The sequence below is a fragment of the Leptonychotes weddellii genome, chromosome 5, assembly GCF_054177405.1.
Source record: "Leptonychotes weddellii isolate Sample4059 chromosome 5, ASM5417740v2, whole genome shotgun sequence".
NCBI lineage: Eukaryota > Metazoa > Chordata > Mammalia > Carnivora > Phocidae > Leptonychotes > Leptonychotes weddellii.
This window is the reverse complement of record NC_138373.1, coordinates 5,736,227-5,761,236: the sequence shown is the minus strand read 5'-3', so window position 1 is coordinate 5,761,236 and position 25,010 is coordinate 5,736,227. Positions and strand designations below refer to the sequence as shown.

Sequence of the window (25,010 nt, the reverse complement as noted above, 5' to 3'; positions counted from 1 at the left end):
CCAACATGGAGCCCAACATGGGGCTTGAACTCAAACCATGAGGTCAAGACCTGAGCTGAGATCAAGAGTCGGACACTTAACTGACTAAGCCACACAGGTGTCCCAACTAATAAATTCTTATGATAGATATCTTCCTAAAAATTAATCATTATCATTCTTAACATAGGGAAAAAAGTAAAATGAATATAAATCAAAGTTTCCATTGGTCGTAACTCACAGTGACTTTAGTTGTATGAAGAGTTCATTCATTCTTTCACCTACAGGAATAGTCTGCTCAATTATTTGCACCACTGAGGGGGAAAAAGATATGGGGGAGTGCATTCTAAGTGATGTGTATTTTGACTGCAAGTCCATTCATTATAGGATAGTTTTGCAGCCCTCTTTATTAGATTTTAGGTTTTATTTATTTATTATTTTAAAAAGATTTTATTTATTTATTCGACAGAGACAGAGAGAGCACAACACAAGCAGGCACAGGCAGAAGGAGAGGGAGAAGCAGGCTCCCCGCCGAGCAGGGAGACCGACTTGGGCTCGATCCCAGGACCCTGGGATCATGACCAGAGCCAAAAGCAGATGCTTAACCGACTGAGCCACCCAGGTGCCCCAGATTTTAAGTTTTATTTTTAACTACAAAAGTAAAACCTGCAAGAAACAAACACCACAAAGGAAGGAGACAAAGCCCTGCCCCCATTCTTATGTCCATACACATTTCTCCCCCAAAATGATATTAATACTATGACAAACATTTTTTTCTCCTTTTTATAAATTAGTACTGGTTATGCATTATTTCAGAACATTGATCTTATCATAATAATTTCCCAAAACATCCCATTGTTGAATGCTTTGTTAGTCTCCAATCATTTATTAAAATAGGTAACATTGGAATAAACATTCAGGAACATACCTTTTTGTTCTGGTTAAAATGATCTCTCTATGATAAATTCCCCAAAGTGTGATGCAAAATATTGTTATTTTTATGAATGTCTTGTTTTCTTAACTTGATTACAAGCTTCTTGAAAATAAGAAGTCTTTGAAACTATTGTGGTGGGCAGACCCTAGGGAAGTCCCCTCCCTATAGGTGTGGGCAGGACCTGTGACTTGCTTCTAATCAATGGAATGGTGGAAAGGTGATTAGATGTACATGATTAGTGGACAAGATTACATTACATGAATCTTACAGCTGCTAGGAAATTCTACTCCCAACAACCTGAAGGAGTTTGGAAGTGGATTCTTCCCTGGTCAAGCCTCTGATGAGAACTCGTCCCTGGCTGACACCTTGATTACAACTTTCAAGACCCTAGGCAGGGGTTCCAGATAAGCCATGCCCGGACTCTTGACCCACAAAAACTGTGAGATAATAAATGTGCTTTGGTTAAGCTGCTAAGTTTGCAGTATTTGTTACACAGCAATAGAAAACAAATGTGTCCCCTAACATCCAGAATATTGCCTTATAATGAGAAAGCTCAGTGATTTTGTGATGATTTTGACAATCTAAAATTTCACCCCTTATTCCATATGATCACCACTCTGATTAAACACATAATGTTGTAAGAATTCCTGAGGTGCTTAAGCATGAGGCACTTTTAAAAATCAACAGATCCATACTCTCCAAAAAAAACACAAGGGACCATATTCTGCTTTGTTTTATGCTTCTAGTCTAGCTACATCTTTCATTTGAGTATGGAAGCTGTAAAAACAGTCACAGCTTCAAAGTATTTTAGATGACATTAGCTTTTAACTTTTTATTTACTTTTTTTATTCTCTTATTTTAACATTTTATGTTTATTCAAAAAAAATTTTTAAATACCATTTTAATTCCATCAGAAGGCTTTAAAGGCAAAGGAAGAGACTCAAGCATCTACCCTGTTTTTTCCATACTAACTATACATCCAGGTAGCCAAACAGTAGATGAAGGGAAGTGTCTCTTATAAATGTAACCAACTAACAGAAAGGAAATGACAGATTTAGAATACCACCACACTGCGGCCACTATTAAATGAATGGATATGGCCACTGATCATTGACAGTTGCTAGCATCATAGAACAATGACTAGACACCATGTGCGTCCTTGACGAAAGAACTTCCTAACTCCCTACCTTCAACTAGCAATTTACAAGGAATATGAGGACAGAAAAATATGTAAAATACCACAGGCTTGCGATCAGTAAAATCCAAGTTCTAGAAAACACTACAGGACAAACAACCTGATTTCTCAGTTTTCTTCACAAATAAATTACAAAGTTAAAGAGAAGAAAGGGAACCTATAGACAAAAGACTTAAGAGATATGTCAACTAATCACAACCATGTGTGCACCTTATTTTTTTTTTTTTTAAAGATTTTATTTATTTATTTGAGACAGAGAGAATGAGAGAGACAGAGAGCACATGAGAGGGGGGAGGATCAGAGGGAGAAGCAGGCTCCCCGCCGAGCAGGGAGCCTGATGCGGGACTCGATCCCGGGACTCCAGGATCATGACCTGAGCCGAAGGCAGTCGCTTAACCAAATGAGCCACCCAGGCGCCCATGTGTGCACCTTATTCAGGTCCCCATTAAAATTACTGTATCAGTTATTATTGAAAAGAAGAGTCCTTCTCTTTCAGAGACACAAACTGAAATATGAAATGATACAGTGTCTGGCATGTACTTCCAAACTATACAAGGAGGAAATGCGTTGAAAACAAGGTTGGCTGTGAGGTGGTAACTGCTGAATCTGGGTGATGATGGGTATACGGGGCTCACTACATTATTCTTCCTTTTTTATGTTATCTGTTTAAAACTGTCCATAGTAAATTTTTCTTTTAAAGAGAGTGATCACTTTTAACACAAAAAAAGAAACTCACAGAAACAAACACCAGGACTCTGATTTCTCTTTGATGTTAACCATACTCTTTTTCTCTGTAGTAATGACTGGTCTTTTCTTCTAGAAAACTTCAGAAGATTTCTTTCTTTTTTTTCTGTAGTTAACTATCTTTATGAGAAAATATGTATGATCCCTGGTCTCTTGCCACAGAGTTATATTTAGATTTTTCCAACAAAAGTTTTTTTCAGATCTAAAAAAAAATGTCATTTGAACCTTTGGATGAAAACAAGCCCAAGTTCAAAGGATTCCAAAAGAGAAGCAGATGAGAAGAACATAACTATTTCACTCTTTTGGCTATTTCTTTGGTCTTTCACCTTAGCCCTTTCTCACTTAGAAGTATTTCCTAATGCTAAAATTCCAATTTAAAGTATGAATGTTCTTATTTTTAGGCCACAAGGCCACTGGCAAAGGAATGTAAAGAAAATGGGCCAAACCTAATAGAAATAAGGTCATGGGAAAGCAATAGCAACAAAAATAGAAATTATAAATTCTGTCTTTCGTGCTAGCTCAGTAATATGGTCAGTTGGCTCCTTATGCTCACTAGCATCACATACAAATCACTGGCAAAAACAAGAAGGGATGGTCATGAGTTTTTGCTGGGGAATACAATGGAAAGGGGGCAGAAGGTCAAAACATGCTGTTTTTCTCTGGTTGGGGGGAAGGACATCTTTAAGCTAATCAGTATGTTGGAGGACTAGAGGCAATTTCAGGGTCACAATTAAAAAAAAATTCATTATCAGTCACTTTGCTGCCCACTTAAGAGCAAATGTCATTGTGAAGAGAGGGACAATCCAAGACTGCAGTGAAAAATTTGTAATTGAAAAGTTATGGAGAGGGGCGCCTGGGTGGCTCAGTCATTAAGCGTCTGCCTTCGGCTCAGGTCATGATCCCAGAGTCCTGGGATCGAGCCCCACATCGGTCTCCCTGCTCAGAGGGAAGCCTGCTTCTCCCTCTCCCACTCCCCTTGCTTGTGTTCCCTCTCTCGCTGTGTCTCTCTCTGTCAAATAAATAAAATCTTAGAAAAAAATAAAAAGTTATGGAGAATAAGTTCTGATGTGCTTGACCAATCTGTTCAAAACAGGCTGAATCAACTCTGCCAGAAAATGGATAAAGAAAAAATTATAGTAGTAAGGATCAAGAAACAAGAATTCTTTCTGAGCACAGCAGTAAGTGAGTATGTTCTTTTAAAAATAGCCAGATACCACCTCACAAAAAAGCAATTCATTCTCTTGAAATCTGGTATCAGGATTTGGTTCACTGAATTCTGAAAACCATTAGAGAAATTCTCCATTTTTATCTTACTCCTCCTCCTCCCTTATTTGATACCTGCTTAATGAAACTCAGCACTACTCTGCTTGCCGCCTTTATCCATCTATTCATCGAGAGTTTTTGTCAAAGATGAAAGCTAATGTACACTCAGGAAACTGCCTCAGAGCCAATGCTTTAAGGTCCTGTCTTCCATGAATCAACAAGAAAAGGATAAAAACTCAATGGAAAAATGATCAGGAGTAATGAACAGTAAGTCTGAAAAAGAAATCCAGCATGGCTAATAAACATCAGAAAATATGCTCAACCTTTTTATTAATCAGGAAAATGCAATTTCTAGAGACACAACCTTTCACTCACCAGACCCTCTGATCGTATCAAGTACGTGTGGGATGGGGGAAGATAAGCATTCCCATACCAGGGGGCCAGGATGAAGGCAGTATGACCATGCCTAGCAAAGCTGAGCATGTGCACACCCCAGCAGTACAAGTTTGCCATAAACAAACATTCACGCATGTACAAAGAGACCTGCACAGGGATGATCGATTTAGCACTTCACTATCAGGAAAAACTGCAAACAACCTAAACATCCTTCAGTGGAGAGAACAGTAAATAAACAAGGTATGAATTGTTAAACAGTGGTTAAAAGGAATAAACCTGATCAACACAGAACTCAGGAACAACGTGAAATACAAAAGCAAGCTGGAGATGCACAACATGACGCCATTTATGTAGCGCTTGAACATACCAGCCCCGAGTACTGACAACTGCTTATGAATACATATATGTGTACGCGCAAGTATTAGTAGTAGTATTGTTATTATTTTTATTTATTTGACAGAGACACAACACAGCGAAGATAGGGAACACAAGCAGGGGGAGTGGGAGAGGGAGAAGCAGGCTCCCGGCGGAGCAGGGAGCCCGATGCGGGGCTCGACCCCAGGACCCTGGGATCATGACCCGAGCCGAAGGCAGACGATTAATGACTAAGCCACCCAGGCGCCCCACGTACAAGTATTAAAAATGAACTGGGACAATGTCATACCAAATTACAGACTGCTTCTGGGGGATGGGAATAGGACTGGCGGTGGGAGGGGACTGTACTATTACCTTGAATAATACTCCTTATTATTAAAGCTCTGTTTTTGGGGCGCCTGGGTGGCTCAGTAGTTAAGCGTCTGCCTTTAACTTGGGTCATGATCCCAGGATCCTGGGATCGAGCCCCACATCGGGCTCCCTGCTCATCGGGAAGCCTGCTTCTCCCTCTCCCTCCCCCGCTGCTTGTGTTCCCTCTCTCGCTGTCTCTCTCTATCTCTGTCAAATAAATAAAAATTTAAAAATCTTAAAAAAATAAAAAATAAAAAAAATAAAGCTCTGTTTTCTCAATACCCTGGCACGGTTGTTAATTCTAGGTGATGGCAATGTGGGTGTTTGTTACGTTACTCTTTGTCCTTTTCAGTATTTTGGAATGTCTTCCTCGCCCCACAAACAACATACAGAAAGCGTTTGGAAGACACTGTGTCCCCTCACTTGGGAACACAGTCTGGCTTATGTTTTCCCACAGCTGACACACTAGATGTCTAGTTTTCACATTCTCATCTTGTCACCTCATCTAAGCTCTTCACTCCTCAGAGTAGGATCAGTGTTTTCCATATACTAGTGGAGTGCTGTGAACCAGCTGGGCTAAAAGAAGCACTTAAAAACTGAGATCACGGGACGCCTGGGTGGCTCAGTCGGTTAAGCGGCTGCCTTCGGCCCAGGTCATGATCCCAGGGTTCTGGGATCGAGTCCCACATCGGGCTCCCGGCTCGGCGGGGAGCCTGCTTCTCCCTCTCTCTCCCTCTGCTTGTGCTCTGTCAAATAAATAAAATCTTTAAAAAAAAAAAACAAAAACAAAACTGAGATCACTATGATGATTATTTTCTCAAGTTTTCTAAAGAAAACTCAGTAAATGCTGCATGACTTTAAATATTAAGGCAGACTTACTTTATCAGGCTCTTTATTTAATGGAAGAGTGCTCAATTTGCAAGTATCATCTTCCTTTACCTGTAATGTGTCCGTTGTGCTCCTTGAGTTCATGAGCTTTCACCCACTGGCTCCCGTTCTTCTTATAGATGTGGACTTCGTGATTATTGGGGCTAAGAGCAATCTCTGGAGGAAAAAAGTCAACAGTTAACACCTAAACTTGAAATTGTCACCAAAAAAGAGATATGTTACAGTTGTTGTTTTTTTTTCTTCTTCAAAGATTTTATTTATTTGTCAGAGAGATTGCTGGCACGCAGAAACGGGGAGTGGCAGGCAGAGGGAGAAGCAGGCTCCCTGCTGAGCAAGGAGCCGGATGCAGGACTCAATCCCAGGACCAGGGGATCATGACCTGAGCCGAAGGCAGAGGCTTAACCGACTGAGCCGCCCAGATGTCCCTGTTTTGTTTTGTTTTTAGATTTTATTTATTTAAGTAATCTCTACACCCAACATCGAACTCACAACCCCAAAGTGAAGAGTCGTATGCTCCACCAAAATGAGCCAGCAAGGCATGCCAAGAGTCGGCATTTTAAAAATAGTTTCAAGGAAGGAGTAAGAAATCTGTTTTAAAAAAATGGTTCCCAAGATTTACCCCTGAAAAATTCCTCTTATTATTTTTACCTCTACTTGGATCCCATATTTTAAAATGTTTTGTAGAAAAACTGAATTTAAAAATCCATTTTAGGGTGCCTGGGTAGCTAAGTTGGTTAAGGGTCTGCCTTCGGCTCGGGTCATGATCCCAGAGTCCTGGGATCGAGTCCCACATCAGGCTCCCTGCTCAGTGAGGAGTCTGCCTCTCCCTCTATCTCTGCCCCCTGCTCATGATATCTCTCTCTCTCAAATAAATAAAACCTTAAAAAAAAAAAATAAAAATTCATTTTACTAGAGACATATAAAACTATTAAGTAAAGATTCTAATCAGTAAGAATTAAACAATGTTGGGCGCCTGGGTGGCTCAGTTGGTTAAGCAACTGCCTTCGGCTCAGGTCATGATCCTGGAGTCCCAGGACTGAGTCCCACATCGGGCTCCCTGCTCAGCGGGGAGTCTGCTTCTCCCTCTGACCCTCCCCCCTCTCATGCTGTAGCTCATTCTCTCTCTCAAATAAATAAATAAAATCTTTAAAAAAACAAAAAACTGTGGAACTCCCACTTTAAAAAAAAAAAGAATTAAACAATGTTATCATACTTTGCTGATAAAATTTTAGCCCATAGTAAAAATATTTGACATTTTAGTTCACCTATCCAACATTATCAGCAACAAATATTTACTTTCTGTTAGAATTTCTGAAACACAGAAAATAGCTCAAACATTCTCATTACTGCTATCATGCACCCAGGTTGGAATCGATCTACCAAAAAAAACAAACACCAAAAAAAAAAACAAAAGCAAAAAACAAACAAAAAAACCCCAAACTTGATTCTGCTCATTAAATACATCAAAGCTTTCCTTTACAATAAAGCCAATATGAATCACAAAATAAAATTCTGTTTTCAAGAGAAATCTCTCAGACCAATTTGAAATATTAAGAATATACATATATATGATAAATTTTTTTGAATTTATATTGATTTTTCACTCTTTCTAGTTCATCCATTAAAAAAACCCCAAAACACTGATTTCTTTCTTTTTTTTAAAGATTTTATTTATTTGAGAGAGAGACTGTGAGAGAGAGAGAGAGGGAGCGTGCACATGAGCAGGGGGGGAGGGGCAGAAGGAGGGAGAAGCAAGACTCCCTGGTGAGCAGGGAGCCTAATGTGGTACTCAATCCCAGGACCCTGGGATCATGACCTGAGCCGAAGGCAGCTGCTTAACCATCTGAGCCACTCAGATACCGAAAACACTGATTTCTTATAATTAAAATTAGGATCTATGATTCAGACTTTAGATCATTTACTAGTCCTACCCCTTTCTATTATATTACTTTTCCTTTCCCTCCTTAGGAAAGTTACACTTGTTTTACAGATGAAACTGTGGAACCAGATAAATATATAGCTCTCAAAACCAGTTATATATATTTCTCTAAATTTCTAAGATGCTTCAAAAGCCAAATCTGAATCTAAAGCTGAAAAATGCTACAAATTTCAAATTATAATAACAAAACTATGTCTTAATATTTATCAAGTTTATCAAGTAGTTTAAATGAGAACAATGATAACTTTCTACTAAAAATAATTGGAAATACTCCAAAAACCCATTTTTACATGGGAAAGTAGAGACAGAAGACATAGGAAACTCAGCTATGAAACTGTGAGATGAGCACAAAATAGAAGCTCTAGATTCACCATCCTGTCATGTTACATATTAGATTGAAAGATCGAAATCTCAGCTGGCTTCTTTGCAGAAATTAATAAGCTGACTCTTAAATTCATACAGAAATGCAAGGGACCTAGAAGAGCCAGAAGAATCTTGAGAAAGAAGTACAAAGTTGGAACTCACACTTCTCAATTTCAAAACTTACTACAAAGCTACAGTAACCAAGACAGTGTGGTCCTGGCATTAGGACAGACATAAAGATCAATGAACAGAATTGAGAGTCCAATATCCTTCACATTTACAGTCAGCTGGTTATTGACAAGGGTACCAAAACAGCTCATTAAGGAGAGAATAGTCTTCAACAAATGGTGTTGGGACAACTGGAGAGCCACATGCAAAAGGATGAAGTTGGGCTCTCTACCTCACACCTTATACAAAAAATTAATTTGAAATGGATGCAAGATGTAAATATAAGAGCTAAAACTGTAAGACTCTTAGAAGAAAACATAGGTATACATCTTTGTGACCTTGAATTAAATGGTTTCTTAGATACAACAGCAAATGCATAGCAGCAAAAGAAAAAAACAAACTGGACTTTTTCAAAACTAAAAACTTTTGTGCTTCAGAGGACATCATCAAGAAAGTGAAAAGACACCCCACAGAATGGGAGATTTTATAAATTATGTATTGTGTAAGGGATTTATATCCAGAATATAGAAAGAACTCATCACTCAACAATAAACAGACAACCTAATTTTAAAAATAGGCAAAGGAGGGCGCCTGGGTGGCTCAGTTGGTTAAGCAACTGCCTTCGGCTCAGGTCATGATCCTGGAGTCCCAGGATCGAGTCCCGCATCGGTCTCCCTGCTCAGCAGGGAGTCTGCTTCTCCCTCTGACCCTCCACCCTCTCATGCTCTCTCTCTATCATTCTCTCTCTCAATAAATAAAAATCTTAAAATAAATAAATAAATAAAAATAGGCAAAGGATCTGAATAGACACTTTTCCAAAGAAGGTATACAAATAGCCAATAAACATGTGAAAAGATGCTCAACATCATTAGTCATCGACAGGGAAATGCAAATCAAAACTACAACAAGATACTACTTTATACCTACGAGAATACAGTGGGTACAGGGCTATAATAAAAAAAGACAGATAATAATAAGTGTTGACAAGGACACAGAGAAACTGGAACCTTCATACACTACTAGTGAGAAAGTAAAATGGCATAGCCATTTTGGAAAACAGTCTGGCAGCTCCCCAAAACGTTCAACATAGTTACCATATGACCCAGAAATTCAACTGCTAGGTATAAACTCAGGGAACTGAAAACATATGTCCACATAAAAACTGGTATGTGAATGTTCACAGCAGCATTATTTGTAATAGCCAAAAAGTGGCAACAACCCAAATGGCCACCAACTGATGAATAAACTGATGAAAATATGGTATGTCTAGGGGGAGCCTGGGTGGCTCAGCAGGTTGGGCATCTGGCTCTTGATTTCAGCTCACGTCATGATCTCGGGGTTGTGAGGAAGGAGAGGGAGAAGCAGGCTCCCCACTGAGCAGGGAGCCCGACACGGGGCTCGATCCCAGGACCCTAGGATCGTGACCCGAGCCAATGGCAGATGCTTAACTGACTGAGCCACCCAGGCACCCCAATAAAGCTTTATTTTAAAGAAGACAGTGAATATAATTTAATTTTTAAAAATAACTCATGGGCACACTACTACACTTCTGTCTGTTCTTAGGGGTTTTTTTGGCCTCCCTCTTACATACTCTGTCACTTTGCTTGTTGTACTGTGCCTACTTCTAAGAGTCTTTTCCATCCCTTTCTAGTTGGTTGGAGCTAGAAAACTAGAAACTCAAGCTTATTAAAATAATATAGTAAATAGTAGCTAATACTGCTCTTAGCACATCAGGAGTAAACTATATGTCTCTGTAATGGCTTATTTCTAGGTCTTAGTATTCTGACTAAATATTGGATGACTGTGACATCACTACACAACCATTCCAGACGCTGGGCTCTTAAGGCAATGAAAGATGCCTCTGATATAAACCATTCTCCAACTGGTACTGTAGAAAAAGATATGGACACAGAGCCAGAAGGCTTAGGTGCTAGCAATGGCTCTAACATTAACCACTGGAAAGTCCTTCCACTGGCAACTCTAGGCCTTGGTTTCTCTTATCTATAAACCAAACAACTGACCTAGTTTCCTTTCGAATCCATGGCCATGCCCTTTTCACATGTGACACAAGTATGTGATCCCTAAAAAAGTGCTTACATATAAAAATATCAAAGGCACCAAAATAAAGGAGTAAAATTAATAGCATACTTACGGGTACGATCCCTGTTCCAGGCATGACAGGTGATTGGCTCTAGTAAAAACTGATGCAGGGACATTATTCTTAGTGTTTTCAAAGGATAGAAAGCTGTAATAAGCAACAGAAAAAAGCATTTAAAATGGCAGGCAACACATATTTAAGTTGTCTGGGGATCCCAAAGTGTTTGGGGATAAATAAAACAGTACTGTCCCATTAAAAAATCAATCTCAATGTCAAAACTTAATCATTTAAATACAACAAGCATTGTAACCACCAAGGTATACTTTATTCTGTCAAGGGTCATCAAGGGACTCTAAAACCATGGGTTAAAGATTGTCGGGGTACACGATATTCACACAGTCTCAAATTATCATCCCACAGATTATTTACTAATTTCAAAGAGAGAAAAATGAGCCTTAACAACAAAAAAAATCTGGCAGTCACCATCTTAACCAAGGGATCAAACTTATTATTGAAAAGACTGGAACAATCTAATCTGATGGGCTTCCTGATGGGAGGAAACACAAAGTACACATCATCACTTAAAAACAGTGACCACTTGGGGCGCCTAGGTGGCTCAGTCGTTAAGCGTCTGCCTTCAACTCAGGTCATGATCCCAGAGTCCTGGGATCGAGCCCCGCATCGGGCTCCCTGCTCCACGGGAAGCCTGCTTCTCCCTCTCCCACTCCCCCTGCTTGTGTTCCCTCTCTTGCTGTGTCTCTGTCAAATAAATACATAAAATTAAAAAAAAAATAGTGACCACTTATCCAGACCAGAAAATGTTTAAGAAAGCAAAAAGGGGCATTATTAATTATGTTATGACAACAGGTCACAGGACTATCCTGGAGAAACCTGGTAATATGGCCAACCCACCTATCAAGTATTTCTGCCAAACGTATTTGCTCTAAATCCAATCAAGACCCAGACCTACTTTCCAGTTTAGAGGAAATAAAGGGAGGTGGAATTAGTCAAATAACACAAAGGGGGAATAAACAGTTCAAACCAAAATATATGCTATCCTATAAAACAACTGGCCTGTACTATTCATAAGAGGCAATGGGTGTGGAGTGTTCTAATTCAACAAATGAAACTTGATTGCAATCTATATTTTTAAAATAGCCATAGAAGACATATTTTGTACAATAAACGACATATGAATTTATACTACATATTACATAACAATATGAAGTTATTTTCAATGTCTTAACTATAACTGTTTGCCATTAGATAGGAGCACGTTCTAACCCTTAGGATATAAAGACGATGAAGCGTTTAGGGATGAAGTGTCATGATGTCTTCTGTAATTTACTTTCAATAGTTCAGGACAAGTAGATATATAAAGAGCAAATTTGGCAAAATGTTAACAACTGGTAAATCTACAAAAAGAGTATACTATACAGGTGTTTGTTACATTGCTCTTTAAACTTTCTACTGAAAATGAAAAGCAGGAATCTGTGACACACCATTACATTCAAAGTCAAATAAAATTCTCTATTTCATAGATACCCAAATCTGGATCCACCAAAGAGGCAACCATTACCTGAAATAAGAGAAATTTTTTTCAAAAGCAGCCAGATCCTCCTCCCCTTTATCATTTCTAAGAGGCACTCCCACAACACTCTGAAGTTTCAATACACTTCAGTACAAGTCTTTAACCTAGGGTGGAGACTGAAATGTAAGACAGGAATTCTGATGTAAATAGAAAATGAATGGAAAGGACAGCAGAAGGTTATGAAGTGAACAATCGAAGTTCAGCAGACAAAGCAGAAATCAATCTCAGTGGAAAGCAGAAGAAATGTCTCTGCTAACTGTTGTAAAGGAATCCAAAGGTCAAAAAGAGATTAAGCACACCCTTAAATAAAACATAGGATATCTTGAACTGGCAGAGAAATGTCAGTGTTTCATATTCACTATTCTAAAGTGAAGATATTTATTTAGGTCACTGGGTTTTTATTTTTACATATTCTAGAAAGCAAACTGCAACTTTCATGTAAAGAAAAAGCCTCTAACTGGAAATTAAAAAAAAAAAAATGTTTACATGAATTCAAATGAGGCTGCTTAATGTGTTTTTTAAAACAAACATCCAGATGCTCACTGCATGATTCTCTCTTATATCTGATATCAGATGCTTACCCATCACAACAGGTTTTACTCATAAGTTACTCAAAATAACATACTGTGTCACAAATATCTCCTTAATTAAAAGCAATTTAGTTCGAGGGGCACCTGGGTGGCTCAGTTGGTTAAGCGACTGCCTTCAGCTCAGGTCATGATCCTGGAGTCCCAGGATCGAGTCCCGCATCCGGCTCCCTGCTCAGCAGGGAGTCTGCTTCTCCCTCTGACCCTCCCCCTTCTCATGCTCTATCTCATTCTCTCTCTCAAATAAATAAATAAAATCTTTAAAAAAAAAAGAAAAAAAAATAAAAGCAATTTAGTTCGAAAGCTGTATTTTATAAGCTCATTTAATTAAAACAAAACTGGCCTACAAATAATTCAATGTGACTACATGCAATAAAAGCACATATTTCGTGTATAGTTAAAAAAGAACAGTTGCAAAGACTTTCTCATTCTTTAACTCAGTTTTTAAAAAAGACTTAATTTATTTTTAAGTAATCTCTACACCCATAGTGGGGCTTGAACTTACAATGCCGAGATCAAGAATTGCATGCTCCACTGACTGAGCCAGCCATGCATCCCTCAACTCAGTTTTTTAAGCAAAGTTGCAAAGCTTTCAAAAGAGGTAAACATTTACATAATGGCATAATTACTCCTAAAATTGCATTTCTAAATTTGTTATATCATTCAAGTTCCATATTTGGACATACACTCAGACCTGTACTTCATTTATAATCATGTGGATATTATAAGTCTGTAGAGTAAGACAACACTCATGTTTGTCACGTTTATAAGGCACCCAGTAAACACAGTCTGTTTTCATCAAACTCAGTGACTGCAGGAGAGCAATAGCTGGAATCTGTACCAAGAAAAAGATACCTCCTGACACAGCATGATAATTCTAATTCTAAACTGTGATTAGTATTTAAGTGAAACCTGAAAACTTTTGTCTTAATGAGAGTAGATAGGAGAAAAAGGGACAGACAAAAAAGGCGGTGATACAAAATTTGACAAGCTTCTATTGCTAGGCTTTTACTATACAGAGCTGAAAGGAAAAATGACTTATAATGATTTATAGTATGATTCCAAGCACTCCCCCTACAACCCAACTCCTTTTTTTACCTACCGCTTTGAATACAGTCAGTCTGATGTTTGGTTGCCATGGTCTCCGGAGCCAAGGGGACCTGGGTTTGAACCTTGGCTTGGTCACATACTAGCTATGAGACCCAGGGCAGGTCACTTAACAATACAAAATCTCATTTTTTAAAAATATGTAAAATGGACATGTCACTGACATCCCAAGGCTGTAGGTATGAGGATTAAATGAGGTAACATGTGAAAACATGTAGTACAAAGCCTAGCCCAAAAGAGATGCTGAATTAGTTCCCTTTCTTCCTTTGACCCAAGGCTTTTGAACCATCTCTAAAAGCACACACTGGTTATTATACTCTGAACTTGGAAACGTCTACATATATTTTGAATTCTTGGCCCTGAAGCCTGAAAGTATTTGTAAAGATTTCAGCTCCCTGTTTAGGGTCAGTTTCCAACACTGTGATTCATCCAGTTTCTAATTGCTCTCATTACCCAACCCAGCAATCCCAGGTACTCCAACAAGGTCACCACACCCTCCACAAGGTTCAGAGACAAGGTTTCAATGCCAGGCACCAGCCTTACCAGCAGATCATTTTAAACTTCTTTATGCAGAATTTGTTTCAGCATAGGATTAGTTAACTAGATCAAAATACCGCCACTCTTCCTCCAAGCAAGTGTTTTATTTTTCCAAGATAATCCCCTCCTCTAATTGTGATAAGTAGATGAATTAACCTTGGAAGGTTTCCGAATACTCTCTGGTAGGAAGCAGCCAGTTACACCCACTCCCTAACAGGGCAAAAACACCCTCCAGACTGATATCCTCTCCTTTTTTCCTTAGATACCTGAAAAACCCAGGACACACCTGAAACAAAAAGGTGAGATAAAATTGATTTAAAAAAGAAAACAGCAGAACTTGGATAACTTCGGTAATTTAGGAAATGAATGGAAGTAGATAAAAAGTAGGTTAGCATTTCCTTCAAGTTCCAGAGCTGCATATGAGAACAGATGGCTTTCTAATCAGATTCTAAGCTACAATTTATTAAGTGTCTACCATGTTCCCAGAAGTGTAGTTAAGCACAGGGATAGGGCCAGAAACATAAATACATCTGACACTTTCCTGGTCCTCAAGTCTGGGCGGAGGTGGGGGGGTAGGAAAGGAACGGAAGACGATATGCATAGAATGCCCAAACAGTAGGAATAACGAGTATTTATTAAGCACCTACTCTGGGCCAGGTACTAGTCTAGGCAATTAATGCAAATAAACTAACTTGATCCAAATAAATAAGTAAATAATAATAATAATAATTAATAATAATAGTCCTAAGAACATTCCTACTGCGGACGAGGAAACAGGGACTCAGAGAAGCAATCTTCCCAACGAAGTGGTGGTGCCGGGACTGGAATATGGGCAGTCCTACTGGAGGGGCTGGAACGTCAAAGGGGCTACATAAAAGGCTCCACGGAGCGAGTAGGGCCGGGTGTGTGCAATACTGACTTAAGAGAAGGCGGCACTCGAGCGGAGGAAGCTTCAAGAACTCGGGGGAGGGTCTTTCTGCAGTTCGGGAGGGCCCCCCAAGAGCTGAAAGATTGAGGGCTGCCCTACACAGGAGCGGGACATTCCAGGGTCGCCCACCGCGCGCAGTACCTATTCTAGATGCTAAAGAAAGGAACGTTCCGTCGTGACGCTCGACTAGGAGGAAGGTCATCTCATTACTACGATTTTACAGATTGTGATAAATGCCCCTCATAGAGGAGCAAACAGGGCTACGGAAGCGCAGGTAAAGGAGCGCTAATCCTGGCACTGAAGGAGGCTCGGAGCTGGAAAATCTCGAGAGAAGCGATCTGTGTGTGTGAACCCCAGAGGCTCGGCGGACCCCACGGAGAATGGGGATCCCCGCCCCTCCGGAGGCCGGGCCAGCAGACCCGGCCCGCCCCTCAGCCCCTGGGCCCCGCGGCCTAAGCCCCCGCCTCACCGCCCCCGCGGGTTCAAGTCTGGTGCGAGGCCGGGCCAGTGCAGGCCGACAGGGCCAGGAGCTCGCCCTGCTGTCCCTTACCTGGGATCGGGGCAGTGCGGACCGGCTCGGAGCGGAGAATTCGCGGACTCTGGTCAGTCGACGCGAACAGGCTCCGGCGGACGCGGGCGGAGGACCGAGGCCCAGAGGGAGCGGCTGACAGATCCCGGAAATGGCCTCGGCGCCTGCGCGGGGCGGCCGCGCGGTGGTCTGCGCACGCGCTTAGCTTGGGAGCGCGGCCGGGGTCCGGCGCAGTTGCGGCGGGGGAGGGGCCGGCGTGTGAGGGGCCCCTTGCGAGCGGCGTGGTACGCCGCCTCGAAGGTGGTGGCGAGGCGCGTGGAGAGTTCATTTTTTTCTTCATAAAGTTTTCTCAGACTCGCGGACCGACGTGTGGAGCGTTAATGCTTTCACAAGTGCTTTTGTCAGGAAATGAATTAGCGAGGGCTGAGGCCTTTTAGAGCGAGCCAGGGACCCGACGAACGACTACGTTTTTCTCCCTTCAGAGAGAAGTTTCCCTCTTAAGAGCCAGTTTCTCTGTGGAAAGCCTCTGAGGCCCTCCCCGAGGAAGCTTCTCGACCTTTCTTCGGTCGGAATCACTTGTTTCCTGCTCCCAAAATGGCGCCACATTCATCACCCCCCCAAACACGTGGAGACAGTGCTTGCTCTGCAGATGCGGCTTCTACGAAATGCCCTGAACCCCACTTCCAGCTAGACTTGGTGCCCTTGAACCCATAGAAATCCTGGAGCAGCACTCCTTTCGTCGGGGCTACTGGAGGTCACCAACAGAGTGCTTGGGGGGGCTTATGAGTTTGACCCCAAACATCCTGATTTCAGAGCCACACCGTTTTGTAGGGTTAGTTAATCCAGCTGTCCAAGGAGCACTAATGCACTGGAAGGAAATTGGTTTTATTTTGCCCCATGGCTACAAAGTCTTTGGTCCTAGGGAGATGGAGGACAGATTGAGAGAGCAGAACGATCATTTTAAATTAATTACCTCCCTCCCAACATCTTGGCCTAGGAAGGACAGCACACATGGAAGCAAGGATTCCTCATGTGTCTGCAAGTTACATGAACTAATCCAGAAGTATGTAGAGTTGGTATCCAGAGTCAAAATACCAACTGTTTTATTTAGATCCCACCTCTTTACAAAAGACGGTTCCTTCTTTGAAGGAGTTTATAATCCGGATAGATGAGAATAACACATAAATCAATAGACCTTGGTGAAGGTGTTGATAGAAGTTGGTGCCAGGGCTGGACTCCTGATACCTGGTCCAGAGCATTTCCCATTATCACGTCATGCCCTGGTTATACGAGCCGTTGGAGTTCCAAGGAGGGTGAGTTATTTTTAGTGTTTGTTTTTTTACATGCATAATCACACTGATCTAGTATGCCAAATGAGGATTCTCTTTTAAAAAATTAGTACCAGGAAAGGTGGTGCTTAGAAATGGGAGGAAGTGAAGGGTTGGATAATATCATGGAATGATTTTGTTTGCTTTATTGATTCAATTGGAATAAGAAGAGGATTGAATTGGAAATTGGTCAAACTTCAAGTCATCAAGTATTTAATGAGTACTCACCAAGTGCCAAGATTTGTGCTAAAAATTTCAATAGATGTATGGAAGAGTTGGGTAAGATCTTTCTGTCCTCAAGGAGCCCAGAAGCTAGGATAAGATCAGTTCACACATAATTTTAAATACAAGGAAATACACAATGCCTTAAACCTGGAAGATCCTACTTAATATTTGTTGAATGAAAGTACGAATGAATGAAATAAACAGTCTGAGATTTCAAAAAACACAAAGGTTACTACCAGTTGTGAGTGGGAGGAAGGGCTTATATCAGGAAAGTACCCAATCATAGGTCAGGAAGATTACATGTTTGCAAAGGCCTAAGGATTTCCATCTGCTCAGGAGGGCCTTGATTTAGTATCCTGAATGTGGTTTGAAGGGTAAGAAGATTGGTTCTCCCTTGAACCCCAGCTGAGCAACAGTGAACACTACTGCCATTTGGCCTCTATTTTGTTGTTTTTTCTTTTTAAAAACATTTTTAAAGTAATCTCTACACCCGATGTGGGGTTCAAACGGACGACCCCTGAGATCGAGAGTCACATGCTCTACCAATTGAGCCAGCCAGATTCCCCTCTGCTTCTATTTTGTATTTTCCATGGGTTAATGCCTACCACCTACTCACCACAAAGACTGTTGGAAATATTTATTGAATCAATGCCTATAAAAGCTATAAGCAAAGAACAAAAACATAAATGCATACTCTGTTAATGCTTAATTATGCTTATTGCCCACTCCTTTAGATATTGTCCTATATGGTTCCAAGGAGGGAAAGTTTCCTATGGATAGGATCTTGTACAATTCAGTACAGAGGACTAAAAACTGCGTGCAAATTTTTGCACTCTAGGCTGCTTACCCAGTTCGTTTCCATAGCACAGGGATGGGACCACTTAGTTTGTGGGGTGTCTAGAGGCATAAGGTAGTCTCAGATGGTATATAAATACCCTACTATCACAGATACCATTCTTATAAGACAAACACATGAGCAAATTTATGAATACCACGTATTGTTTTCCGAATTTGGTAAGTAAAATCTGTAGTTCACTAACCTGTAAATCTGGAGGCCACGGCCACTTAACACATTTTGCTTCTGACGCCTTTTCCATGTTAGGCAAACTTAGGTTATTTTAATAGAAAGATAGTATGATGGAGTACTTAAGAGAGTTCATTGACATTGGAAATAAATAGAACTGGGTTCAAATTTTGGCTCTGCAGCTTACTATCTATATGACTTTGGAGAAGTCAATCAATTTCTCTTATGTTCATCTGTCAAATGAGGATAATAGTTTCCACCTCTATAGTATCCACCTCTTAGGGTTGGTCTTAGGATTAAAATAGAGAATGTCTATAAAATGCTTGTCGGTTCTTGGCTTATTAAAAGTATTCTATAAATTGTGGAGTTATTATTTGAACATAATGTACCAAGTTGATTGTCACAGTTTATTGTTTCCTAATTGTTTTCTTCCAGTCTGTGGCTTCTCTTCATTTATTATCTTAATATCTTTCAAAGAGCAGAAGTTCTTAATTTTGAGGAAGTCCATTTATCTGGTGTCATGTCTAAGAAATCTTTGATTAATCCAAGGTTATATAGATTTTTTTCCTGTTTTTTTCCTAGATTTTATATATTGATTGATAAACTCGCATGGTTGGGAAAAGTCCTACTTAGTCTTTTTTTTTTTGGTGGGCAGCAAAACAAAGTTTATTGAGTGATAGTGAAGTGATGGTACAAAGCTCCCGAAGAGGGAGGGGACCTGAGAGGGTTGACCAGTCCTACTTAGTCTTGACATTATTTTTATACGTTATTGTATTCCTTTGCTAAAATTTTTCTTAAGAATTGAGCAATTTAGGGGTACCTGGCTGGCTCAGTTGAAGGAGCATGCAACTCTTGATCTTGGGGTGGTGAGTTCGAGCCCCACATTCGGTGTAGAGATTACTTAAATAAATAAAACTTAAAAAAAGAATTTAACAATTTAAGGGGTGCCTGGCTGGATTGGTCGGTAGAGCATGTGACTCTTATCTTGGGATAGTGAGTTTGAGCCCCACATTGGGGGTGGAGATTACATTAAAAAAAGTCTTTAGAGGCTGTAAGCAACTTGCTCAAAGACATACTAGCAAAAGTAATAACAAAAAAAAAAAGTCAAAGCAAATACTTAAAAGAAAAAAGGAATCTTGGCTTATGAAGGATATTGTTTTGAAGTTTACTTTTCTTGTAATTCTTTTGTTTTTTTGGTTTTGGTATTTGAGTAATTCTGGCTTCATAATGAGTTCAGAAGTATTCTTTCTCTTAAGTTTTCTGGAAGAGTTTGTGTAGAATTGGCATTTCTTAATTTTTAAACATAGGAGTTTTAAGTTATATTTTTGTTATTGATTTCTGCCTTAATTGCATCATTTCTAGCTTAATTACTAATTTGTTTTTGCTTGCTTGTTTTGATTACTAAGAAAGTTGTGTTAATATCTCCCAAGTGTTGTGGAGTTGTCTATTTCCACTCTCTGTTATTTTTTTCTTTGTATATTTTGAGGCTATATTCTAGGTGCTTCTATGTTATGGAATTGTTATGTCTTGTGAGTTGGATGTTGTATCATTATGAAATATTCCTTTTTTTAAAAAAATATTTGAGAGAGAGAGTGCAGCCACACCAGTGAAGGGAGGGGCAGAGAGAGGGGTAGAGAAGCAGATTCCATGCTGAGCAGGGAGCCTGACTCCAAGCTCCATCTCACCACCCTGAGACATGATACCTGAGCCGAAATGAAGAGTCACATGCTTAACTGACTGAGCCATCCCGGCACTCCCCCCATTTTTTTAAAGTGAGCTGTACACCCAATGTGGGGCTTGAACTTACAACCCTGAGATCAAGAGTCCCATGGGCTACCAACTGAGCCAGCCAGGTGCCCCGGAATATTCCTTTCTAATAGTGCTTTTGCTCCTCTGATATACCAGCTTTTTTTGGGTTAGGGTTTGCCTAGTATATCTTTTTTTTTCTTTTTTCCTTTCAACTTTTCTATTACCTTATGCTTTTAGATGTGTTGCTCATAAACAACATGCAGTTGCAATTTATGATTATGGTATATTTATCTTTTAACTGAAATATCGATCCATTTACACTTAATTACTGATATATTTGAATTTAACTCGATCATCTTATTATATGCTTTATTTTTGTCCTGACTTTTCTGTTTTTTTCCTCTCTCCTTTTTTGCCGTCTTTTGGATTTTTTTTTTTTTAAGATTTTATTTATTTATTTGAGAGAGAGAATGAGAGAGAGAGAGAGAGCATGAGAGGGGGGAGGGTCAGAGGGAGAAGCAGACTCCCTGCCGAGCAGGGAGCCCGATGCGGGACTTGATCCTGGGACTCCAGGATCATGACCTGAGCCAAAGGCAGTCGCTTAACCAACTGAGCCACCCAGGTGCCCTGGATTGTTTTTTATTATTCCATTTTCAAGAACTAATTTAGAGGTGTGCTGGAGCAGGCGCACACTGGCTTGGGAGAACAGTTTGTGCTCTCTTTTCCCAAATTCATGTTCAGTAACCTCTTATTGGTAGCTTGAAATTGGCCACCATGGGAGCATTTATACCATAGAGAGTAGCAAAGGCTGCAGATCAGGGCTTTCGTCCTACAGAGCACACCAATGATTAGTACTCTCTCTTCCTGGATAATGCAAAGGTCTTAGATTACCTTAACTCCATTATTATTCTTCTGCATAGTTATATACTATCCTTGTCATACATTTTAATTCTGTTGTAAATACCGTGTATTTGCCATTTTCTGAAGTTCCTGTGGGATTGTTTCTATTACCAGCTTGTTGTTTTGACTGGTTCTCCTTTGTATTCTTGTCCTCTTATATGGTTGGTTATCAATGTTGTGTCTAACATTTTAATTTTTACATTATGTAGGAATAATTTGAGACCTGAAATGATTTTATCTTTGCCCAGATAAGATTTTCATTTTAATTTTGCCAAGTGCCTGAGGATGTCAGCAGTCTGGGATCACCTTAATCTAATTTTAGGATTTGAGATTTTTCTGGGTCATTCAGATGACTCAAAGCTGGGCTCCAATCCTTGAGAAGAATGTTCATCTTCTAATTCACATTCTTCTCAAGGATTGGATCCTAGTGTCCCATCCCAAAGCACAGATGTGATGGCTAATTTTGTCAACTTAACTGAGCCACGGGATACCCAGATATTTGGTCAAATATTATTCTAGGTGTTTCTGTGAGGGTGGTTTTGGATGAGATTGACCTTTTAGATTGGTAGACTGAATAGAGCAGATTGCCCTCCATACTGTGGGTGAGCATCATCCAATAGTAGCATCTATTTACCGCTCAATAGAACAAAAGGCTGACCTCCTCCTAGTAAGAGAGAATTCCTTCCTCTTGACGGCCTTTGAACTGGAACATTGGCTCTTTCTGGTTGTCCAGCAGTTCTGGCCTTCAGCCTTGAACAGGAATATCAACTGTGCAGATTTTTTGCTTGCTAGCCTCCATAATCATGTAAGGCAATTCCTTTTACTAAGTCTTTTTTATATCTGGGTATCTACTGATATAACTGTGTATCTATATCTGTATCTGTCTTTCTGTCTATTTCCCATTGGTTTTGTTTCTCTGGGGATCCCTGACGACTATAACAGACGTTTGCCGGGACCCTTGTCCTTGGAGGGTCCTGAACTGCATCTTTTGTCTCTATAGTATGATAGACTTTTAAAAGTACTGGTAGGCTCTTTGGCGCCTGGGTGGCTCAGTTGGTTAGGCGACTGCCTTCGGCTCAGGTCATGATTCTGGAGTCCCGGGATCGAGTCCCGCGTCGGGCTCCCTGCTCGGCAGGGAGTCCGCTTCTCCCTCTGACCTTCCTCCTTCTCATGCTCTCTGTCTCTCATTCTCTCTCTCTCAAATAAATAAATAAAATCTTTAAAAAAAAAAAATAAATAAAAGTACTGGTAGGGTCTCAACCACCTGGTCTAGAATCAACAAATAGTCCTTGGGGTGAAGCAGTCCTCAAATGCTAGGCTCACTCTCTGATATTCTCTTTTCTCTTGGATATTGACCTGGTATTTACTACCTTATTAGCTCTCTCTTATCTCTTATCTTTGTATATTTTTTCCACCTTTCTAGTTATCGCTAGTGGGAGAGTTGTCTGTCACCCTAGTCCTCCATTACCAGAATCACTTGGTAAGTAATTATTTTTAAAAATGGCTCTATTTGTGTTTTATTTTGCTAAATTCTATTGCATTAATTATATATCTTTTACACATTATCACATTGTTCATTTGCTTTGCAGTACATTTGTTGCAGGTTATAGGGAGTATTTAATTCTCATCTAATATAGTGTATATCATCACATACTGCTGGCAAATGTAATCACTATGGAGTTTGTTAAGTGTTAAATAATTAGGTAGTGATACATGTAAGCATATAAAACGTTTATATTATGTGGAAATGTTTGGAGAATTGTTTTATTGGTGTTTAAGAGGGTTTTAGTGATATTTAGAGAAACTGGTTAGAATTTTTGGGCAGGCAGTGCATGCATTCTTATTTCTCATTTAAAATAATCTAATATAGGCTCCTTTGATCTTAGACTTTTTTTCAGAAATGGGTTAACCTGGGACGACGACTGTAGTTCTAATTTGTGTTATATAGTGTACCTTTGCTTTTCTGTGCTTATATCTCAGATACATTGTGGACTACTTTTGTTGTCACAGTCCCAAATGAAACTGTTGGCGAAAAGTTGAGTAATTCTACACCTGGAGGGAAGCTAACCAACACAAAGAGTGCTTCTCCAGGAACAAATTTAAAGTGGTAGAAAATTGCAAGTCTGATGAATATTTTTGTCAGAGCACTGAATGAAATGACTGGTTTGCTTATGAGCATAACTGTTCTTGTTTGGTTCCTAGCAATTTTTTTCTTTAAAGATGAAAAAAAATTTTTTTAAAGATTTTATTTATTTATTTGACAGAGAGAGACATAGCGAGAGCAGGAACACAAGCAGGGGAAGTGGGAGAGGGAGAAGCAGGCTTCCCTCTGAGCAGGGAGCCCAATGTGGGGCTCGATTCAGGACTCTGGGATCATGACCCGAGCCGAAGGCAGACGCTTAACGACTGAGCCACCCAGGCACCCCAAGATTTTAAAATTTTTTTCAAGTAATCTCTACACACCCAACATGGGGCTCGAACCCACAACCCTGAGATCAAGAGTCACACACACTACTCACTGAGCCAGCCAGGCACCCGTCAATTTCTTTTTCTTGATCCCAGGGCCAATCCAAGATCATTTGCTGCATTTAATTGTCATGTTTCTGTAGTCTAATATGATAGCTCCTTAGCCATTTTTTTCCTTTTCTTTCTTTCTCTTTCTTTCTTTTCTTTCCTTTTTTCTTTTCTTTTCTTTCTTCCTTCCTTCCTTCCTTCCTTCCTTTCTTTCTTTCTGCCTTTCACAACATTGACAATCTTAAAGAGTCCACACCAGTTATTTTATAGAATGTTCTTTAGTTGGGGTGGACACCACCTTCATCAAGTGTCAAACTCAACATCACAAACAGTGGCACAAATTGACGTCACGTGTCTTCTGGTGTGCTGCAGTGGGTGGGACACAACTTTGCTTATATTGTATTCCCTGCCCAAAATGCATAATGTGAATTGAATTATGACAAACCTCTCTTGCCCTCCGAATAAAGTCCATACTCCATAACAAGTCATCAAGGTTTCCTATGTTCTGTCACCTTCATCTCTCACCATGTCCTCTGTGTGACAGACACTCTGGCTCTCCACACGTCATCACCTTTACCCTCTTGGCTCCACTACTTTTGTTCAGGTGGTTCCCTGGGAATGAGCCACAGATGTTCCTTGCCTTATATGGCAACCACATTGCCACTTGCTGCTAATTGGCTTAGGGAAGGGTTTGTGACCCATTTCTGCCAATCAGGACTCAAGAAGTCTCTTAGGGAGCTTCTGGGAATAAATATGCTCCCTGAGAAAAAGGATGGTGAGGAAGTCTTTATTTTTGCCCTGTCTTAAACATGGTTGTGGGAAGATAGGATGGTTAGAGCTGTGGCAGCTGTCTTGATAGACCCAAGAGAAGAGTAGTGTGGAAAGGTGGAGACCTGGTTGCTCACACTGCACTAATTCCAAAACTGTCTGTGCCTGCAGGGGTTGGCGTGTAAGGTCACCGAATGTCGATTGCTTGCGCCACCGTAGCTCACGTGCTGCTACCTGCCACCAAGCTCGCTCCAGCTGGTCCTCCCCACTCCCACTTTCCATTCCCACATGCTCTCCCTCCCCTTTGAGGGAGAGCCACTCCTACTCATACTTCGGCTTCAGCAAAGACATGATTTCCTCCAGGATGCCTTCCTTTATCTTCCAAGACTGGGCTGAGGGCCTCTCCTGTACCTAGTCCCACAGTAGTCTTCCTAATTGCTAAACCTAATGCTCATAATACACTTTTCCCCTTGGTCTAAATGCCTGGTTACTGTTTTGCTGCCTATATTTAAAAGTCGTGTGTGTGTTTGTGT

At 40.3% G+C, this 25,010-nt stretch overlaps 1 protein-coding gene across 1 annotated transcript in view; it reads right to left on the bottom strand.

Annotated features, from left to right (window-relative positions):
* ARPC1A (actin related protein 2/3 complex subunit 1A) overlaps positions 1-16,122 on the bottom strand; it is a 29,356-nt gene extending 13,234 nt beyond the window's left edge. Inside the window, exons 1-3 of the mRNA XM_006750970.3 lie at positions 15,991-16,122; positions 10,745-10,837; positions 6,174-6,278 (exon numbers count right to left, since the gene is read on the bottom strand). Coding sequence (XP_006751033.1) covers positions 6,174-6,278; positions 10,745-10,808 — 169 coding nt within the window. The 5' untranslated portion in view covers positions 10,809-10,837; positions 15,991-16,122. The remainder of the gene's footprint in view (positions 1-6,173; positions 6,279-10,744; positions 10,838-15,990) is intronic.
* Between the last annotated feature and the right edge of the window lie 8,888 nt (positions 16,123-25,010).